Raw genomic sequence first — 7,735 nt, 5'->3', positions numbered from 1 at the left:
GAAGACCATAGTGAGTCTCTGGGGCACCTGCAAGGGCTTGCAGTCCTGGCCAGGGCATGTCTACCTTCTTCCGCCCGGCGCACTCAACAGGCAAGGCCTATCAAGGCCACAGCCTACGCAGATTCTCTTTTCCCTCTCTACCTTGCGGACCTCAAGACACTGAGGTGAGTGACCCATGAGTGTAAAGAGTTATTGCTGAGGGCAACTGAGGAATTTGCCGCGGCAAGTAGGTTTTTAAAGGCTATTTCATAGGCAAGGCTAATGATAAATGTTCTGGACAAGGAGCAGCTATCGCAAAGTGCTGCAGCAGGCTGATTAACTTGTAAATGCTGGCTGCTCTGCATGGGTGGCAGCAGGACAACACACCTATTAAAACGAGTCTGACAACTGTAAGAGAATCTCATGCTTTCTCCACAGTAGCCATTGGGCGCACTGACAGTGACTCCTTAGGTCGCAGTTAGCATGCCGCTCAGCAGTGTCGGGTTGTGTTACATTGTAGCACAGTTACCAACACAAGCGCAGATGAGCCCAGCCAGCCCTAAAGCATACCAGGAGCATTGTGCATGCTCTTTCTGATCTCAGCATGGTGCATACATCATAGGTCATCCGCTTGACAGCTGTGAGAGGCGCAATAATGCGTGACTTTTCATTTCAGTGCAGTGATGCAGACCATCGCACTGAAATGCGTTAGTCTAATGCCTGATGCGTGTTACTTGGCAGGGCTGGGCTAGGATTATGCCCACCTCCCACAGGAGAGTGGCATAATGGAAGGTGTAGACACCCCAGGTAAGGATCCCATTGGTCCCTACCTGTCACTCCTCTGTAACGTCCTGAAATCTAGTATTTAGGTGGAACCTCCAGACCCTAAAATCAGATTCCTGATGACCTACAAAGCGCAGACATCGAAGAGCTGCAACAGGAACAAAGAAGGACAAGTGACTGACTCTGCTCCAGAACTGCCAGCCTGTCTGCTGCCTGTCGCCCTTGCTACAAAAGATGATTCATCCTGCAGGCCCAGTGATCACCAAAGCCCTGGGAGGACTGCCTGCCTTCAATAAAGATCACTAATTCCTGTGGACAATGGACCTGTCCAGAAGAAACCAACTTTAACCCCTTCGGTGCACATGACGGCCCCTGGCCATCATGCATCACGGTGGGCGTCTGCGGAGGACGGCCAGGGGCCGTCCGAATCCCGCCCACTATTTAAATTGCCTGCACAGGGTGAAAATGTGCGCAACGCCGAAGCAGTTAAAGAACAAAGACCTCTGCCCTGAGGAACCGCAAACCCGCCTCCGGCCCCACCTCCAAACCCGATGCCAATGGCCCGAGTCCAAGTGGCCCACTGATCCTCCGAAGGTTCCCCAGTGATTCTGAACCAGAGTCCACCGTGGGCTGACCCCTGGTGGACTCTACCTCGACGCCTGCAGCCTCAATCCAAAGACTCGCCCTGACCGCGACCTGCCCGGTAAGCTGCTCCCGATGCCAAAGGGCCCCACTGCATCCAAATTACCTGGGCCTTGGTGAACTTGACCAACAGTGTTTCTACGTCCCCTAGCATCCCAACTTACCCCAGCACCATGATGGCTTCACTAAACCCAGGAGTGTTTGGTACCAAACAACTCCTCTTGATAAACCCACAGTGATGCCAGTGTTGGATTTAGTAAAACATTTACTCAGAGGAGCCCCCTGAAAACCTACCAACCCTGATGTGGTCACTTATTGGCTTTAGGTGGCCTGCCACTACCAGACATGTTTGTGAACCACTAAGTCGAAAGCCCCTGCTCGCTGAGGCCAGAAACAAAGCCCATCCTGGGCAGAGGTGTCACACCTCCTCCCCCCAGATGAGCGCAGTGCTCGAAAGGGAAGCTTCAAAGGCCTTGCCATCTTTGTAATGCAGCCCCAGCCTATGCTGCTAGCAGCAGATGGCAGCCCCTGGTTCAACTCCCCACGGTAGGCTGAAAAACTTTTGGTGAAAAGGAAGTGTGCCCTCCTTTGCCAACTCCACCCCTGAGGTGCTGGGGCAAAGTGAAGCACATATTTCAGGGCCCACCATCTGAAAGAAAATTATTTTTATTTAAAAATGTACCTACCTTTTACGTACATCTTGGTCTTAAAATAAATCTTTAAAGAAGCGTATTTTTATGAAATTGGTGTCGATCTGTTTTTGAGTTGTGTGCCTTTTATTAGTCACTGTATACAACAAATGTCTTACACTCCTCTGTGTTAGGCCTACGGCTGCTTTCCCACACTACCAAAAATAGAGCACTTTGGGTTTACATTGAGCCCTGTAACTTCTGGGGGAATCCCTGGACTCTTTATAAGATATAACCAATCCAAAAAGCTTGATTCGAAAAATAAATGTCAGAAAAGTAAAGATATAACCACTTAGTGGTATGTGCAGCAGCGGCCGTTGCAGGTAAGCGTGGTGGGCGGTGAGCAGGGCAGGGAGCGGCGGGGGGTGTAGACAGATGACAAAATAGGAGTTATTTATTCAATTTGCCCTATTCCGTCGTCTGTTGACATCCCCGCCCCACCCCACTGCGCTTAACTGAACCGGCCGCTGCTGGGTATAAATCTGTGCTCCATTCAACGGCTCGTTTTGTTTTGGGGCCAAAAGAAGTGACCACATCACTCCCTTACTGCTTTCTCTTTGATGGCTTCCCATCGAACCAAGGTCAATCTACAAGACTGCCTGTATCACCCACAAAGCCTTGCACAGTTCCTCCCCTCGATACCTGGCGAATAAACTCAAAATCTCTGGAGGCTCCAGACCTTTACGTAATGTGGAAAATGTACTGCTTGAGGCCTCACCTTCACACGGGAAAGATCGATGGCTCAATCCTTCACAGGCAATGCGGTTAGAATCTGGAACTAGCTTCCTCCACCTCTCTGTACCACCACCTCTACCCGGACCTTCAAAACTGACCTCAAATCTCTTCTCTTCCAAAGACACTTCCAGAATTATTACATCCCTTTTAATGTACTTCAAGGAAGTTCTTACAATGTTGTTATTATGTAATTTTTGCCTGCGCGATACTCATCCTAATGTGTTTTTGTTTTCTGTGTGACGGCCACCTATTGTTTTATTTTACTTTTTCATTTATCCAATTTGTATCTGTAACGCGTAAATATGTACATTTTCCTCGTGTAACGTACTAGGTTATATTGTGAAGCGCTCTGACACCTTTGGGTAAAGTCCGCGCTATATAAAATTGCATAAATAAATAATACATGAAATAAAGTGCCAGCTTCCCACAGCATCTAATAACAATCAGTGATATGAAAAGGCAAAGTCCAGCAATTAAAAAGTTCCCTCTCAATGACAGAGGCTTCTGGTCATCCTGCTCAGGGTAGGCTGAGTGGAAGGGCTTATATTCAGGGACGTGTCTACATTTGGGATATGCTAAGGAAAAGAATCGGTGTAGCTGCAGAAGGAAGGGCAGGGGTTAGTTATCAATTGTGGGAGGGGCTACAATCAAGGCAGGGTTATGTGCGGGAATTATAACCTCCACCCTCCTCCTGCACAAACAAGCAGAGGGAGTCTAAGGTCCAGGGAGGGATATTTGGAGGAGAATGGGGTGTGTCCAGGTTAGGGTTACACGTAGGGGCAGCATCTGTGGAGGGACTCGCAGAGGACCGTGGTATTGGTATCCAGAGGGGGCGGGGAGGATCGAGGTTAAAGGGAGGGGCAATAATAAGGGGCGGGTCTGATGGCCTGGGTTGTTTATCAGGTCATGTGTAGGGTCGTGTACAGGGGGCGTGGGGGGGGATGGGGTTGTATTACAGGTGAGGAGGCTGAAGTCCAGGGTGAGGTTATGTAAGGTAAGATCATTCCGAGGGTGCGCTTGTGGTCCAGGGAGCGGTTATGTGCCGTTGCTCGAGGTCCAGGTTGGAGGTTATCTGCGGGGTTCGTGGGCGGGGCCTGGGGGCCGACGGTGGGCTCGATCCACCAGTAGGTGGAGAGGAGGGAGGTCCCTTGACGGTCCCATCAGCACGTTTCGGCAGTGGTCAGTGTGTGCGCGTGCAGGTCGTGGCGTGAGCAGTGCTCAAGTGCGAGCTCGCGCGAGGGGGAAGGTGTTATTGAAGCTGGTCGAGCCGGTTTGAGTCGGTTTTCTGCTTGTGTCTGGAGGGGAGGGGTATTAAAACTACCCCGAGGAGGGCTGCAGCCCGCACGCCGTCAGAGGAGTGGAAAAGGGAGAGATTGATAGCGAACAGCAGGACGGAGGGGCTCCTTTCCACATTCCCTTAAACGTTGTCTTCTCCGGTCCAGTCACTTCTCGAAAACGAGGAGGAAGACTACGCAGTGGCTCCCCTAATCCTACATTAAATACCAGGACTAAAACAGCAGAGTCTACAGTCTGGAACGGACACCTACAATCCGAGAGTGACCGCAACTCCTAAAACGAACCCAAGAGTGACCTCCCACCCCACAGGGGTGCACCCCGGGAGCCGGACACCCTTGCTGCAGGGACCCCAGTGTCCGAGGTTCCTTTTCTCCCCAAGAGCGAGGATGCCCCCCGTGGATAGGAGCCTAGAGTACACCAACCTGCCATTCAAGGAGCGGAAGTGTCTGGGTGAGTTTGGATGGGGGCAGGGTATGTGCAAACATGCGTTGTGGTTTCCCGTTGCATGTTCCACACGGACGTAGTGCCTCCTGACCCTTGCCCACTAAATAAGTTGCATCTATATAGCGCTTACTGCCCCAGACGAGGCCTAGCACCCTTCGCAGTTGTCACGTCTTGTCACCAGAGCCCCAGCAGTAGAGGGCTGTCTGTCCCTCTCCATCAAACTCCACGGAACTTCTACAAAGTGTAGGTTTTAAAACGTGCTGTTTTGTTAAATTCTTTACGGTTCATCACACCGTGCTTCGGGTGCGCTCTTGATGAAGCTCACCTTCACTACGGATCACCTGCACCAGGAACAGCCTCTAGCATCTGCCTACTTGTTTACTATGGTCGGTTTTAGTATGACTTTCAGCTCCCAGTAAATTCGCTTCTGTGTCGTGGCACTTGCGCTAAACGCCTTTACTTTAAGTAAGATGTCTCCAGGCAGGGCAACTAGGGCCATTTTTACCTCACTGTATAGTTGGATAGCCACACACATAATAGAAAATCTCGGCGAAGTCTGTCTCACCGAGTCGTAAAAGTGGACAAGCCACATAATTGTTGGAAAGAGCCAAAACACGAGCGGAGCTGCAAAAAAAAAAAATCAACATTCGAATACTCTATCGCTCTCTCAAATTCTCTATCTAGATAACGATCTGACTTGTTGTTCACTCTCTTCCCGTGTGTCCTTCGTTCTTTACTCCATTATTTTCTCTCTCCATTTCTCCCCTCCACCCTCTCACTCCATTTTCCCCCATATATTTTCTCCCCTAATTCTTTCTGTGGTCTTCCTTGCTGTCGTTGCCTTTTTCAGTTAATTCCTACAAAAACAGGGTGTCGTTCCTTTCTGGTTCCCCTCTCTGTGCCTTATCAAGTCATTCTCCAGACCCCCTCCCCCCGCTGCTAGTTGTTTTGATTCTGGAATCTACTAGGCTTAGCTCGGGACTCCCAGTGGACCTCGGTCGGACCACAGCCCCGAGCCTTAACTGGCTTACCTACGTCTACCACTCTCTGTCGCTCACTGGATTGCTTTTCTCTCGCTCTTTCTTTACTTCTTTCTTTCTCCCTCGCTGGTTCGGTGCTCTTTCTCGTAAGCTGGTTTGCTTCTCTCAATCTTGACCGCCCCCCCCCCCCCCCCAAGTTCTCTAGTGAACCATTTCTTCTGCGGTTATCCCATGGCCTATTTCTTTGGTCTAGTTCATTCCTCCCCTTCACATGCCTTTTATTTAGATGGCAGAGCAGTCTGAGGGTGCAGGGCCGTAAAATGAATGAGGTGTATTCCCGATGTACTGTAGCCACTTTCGAACGTCTCTCGCAGGGTGGAATGAAGGAAGGAACACCCAAGATTTCGCGTTACGGTTGTTAATCGATATCGCGCGATTGCGCAATTACGCCAGGTGATGTAATCATGCAGTACAATTTAACTTTACCACGGGATCAACGGGACGGTTTAGAACACGAACACTTTTTGAATACTAGGAAATTACATTTGCACACATTATCCTTGGTGTGCAGCAAACCCGTATTTCGCTGCAAATGCATGAGCGCTCCTCTGTAGTGGCAGAGGAGCGTCAGCCCCACTGCCCAGAGCCAGCAGGTGATACATAAAAGGATAATTAAACAATGTTGTTATAATTTTATTTATTGCTGTCTGAGCCGCACAATAAGTACAGGGCCAGGCATGTCGGGGAGCATGAGTAGTGTGCACTTATAAGTGAGCATGTCTGTTTGGCCGGCTGACTTAGGCCGGCCAAACAATCATGCACACTTATGTTTCTGCAACCGGGCTGTGTTACACAGCCAGGTTGGATAAAAGCCACTGGCTCCCATCCACTGTCTGAGCGGTAAACAGGACGGCTCAGACCAATCCTGGTGCTGATCTCATACAATGAGAGCAGCGCCTGTTTAGGTGGGCAGCTATTGCCTTGAGCTCCAGCTTCACCCGGGCTGGACAAGAGGAGCAACGAGGAAGCAGAGTGGCAGGTAAGCCCTTTATATAAAAAACATTTATTACTCAACACTCTTCCCGCCTGCCTCACCACCCCAGATAGACGGTGGCCGCCACTGTGCAAATGTAATGGTCATTTTGAAGGAAAATGTGTTGTCTGTAATGGAATGCGCTACCACACCATGAATACTCCACTCTATTCCCTTCCACTGCATTTTACAACACTCCTCTGCTACATGCCACTCTACTCCGTGCCAACCGCTCCACGACACACCACTCCCCTACCCTCCAAATCACTTACCCCACTCCAATGTATCCCCATCCACTCCAGTATACCCCCATCTACCCCACCCCACTCTGATCCAATTTACACGCTCCAGTCCACTCTACCCACAGTCGACTCCACTACGATCCAATCTACCCCGCTCAACTTCACCGCACTCCAATCTACCCCAGTCCATACTCCACTGCAATCTATCCAACTCCTCCTCTCCACCCCGGTCTACCTCACTCAATCTACTCCTTTACCCCCTCTAAAATCTACTCTACTCCACTCTACCCTTCCCCCCCCCCCCCCCCCCCCCACTCCCCAAACTTTTAGTCATGCTGAACAGCAGCCACACTGGTGTACATAATGGCTAACACATTGCTGGAGCCAATAGCTCTTGCATAGGCAATATCTATTGGCTTTCCCAATGTTTGTTTATTGTAGCAGCATTAAACAAAACATGGAGGCGGCTGGTATCAGCTGGTCAAACCATTGCTTTGGCTTGACAGAAATTAGATGCCTATGGCAATGCCATGGGTTGTTGTGCAACACAAAATGCAAATTAGTTCAGGAGCTTGCAAAGACTGGATTTCCATTTGCTAGCCCACCTAACATTTGCAGAGTGTCTGGGGTATAGCACAAGGCCCCTTAGCGTATAGGTTTTCTGAGACCCTGAGGGTGGACAAAAGCTTCTTCAAAGGCTGGTGAAATTTTGTCCAAGCACTCGGCCTGTCTCCCCTAGGACACCATTCACCCTGCACAACGATCCCACATATAAGAGGCTTACTAGTTCTCTTTAGGTCTCGCCTAAGCAGCACGCATGCCCTGCATAGGCAAAAAGACCTTTAGCCGTCTCTTTGGCTTTTCAGCCAAAAACTTGCACGCGTTCCATTGCCTTCAATGGCAACGCGTGCA

The 7,735-nt window shown here is 50.1% G+C and overlaps 1 protein-coding gene across 1 annotated transcript in view; it reads left to right on the top strand.

Moving 5' to 3' along the window:
• The first annotated feature begins 3,777 nt into the window (after positions 1–3,777).
• The window catches only part of LOC146798768 (microtubule-associated protein 1 light chain 3 gamma-like), a 59,772-nt gene continuing 55,814 nt past the window's right edge, over positions 3,778–7,735 (top strand). The window contains exon 1 of the mRNA XM_085626063.1: positions 3,778–4,574. Coding sequence (XP_085482189.1) covers positions 4,511–4,574 — 64 coding nt within the window. The 5' untranslated portion in view covers positions 3,778–4,510. The remainder of the gene's footprint in view (positions 4,575–7,735) is intronic.

This window comes from Triturus cristatus, chromosome 9 (assembly GCF_964204655.1).
Source record: "Triturus cristatus chromosome 9, aTriCri1.1, whole genome shotgun sequence".
NCBI lineage: Eukaryota > Metazoa > Chordata > Amphibia > Caudata > Salamandridae > Triturus > Triturus cristatus.
This window is presented reverse-complemented; position numbering and strand designations above follow the sequence as displayed.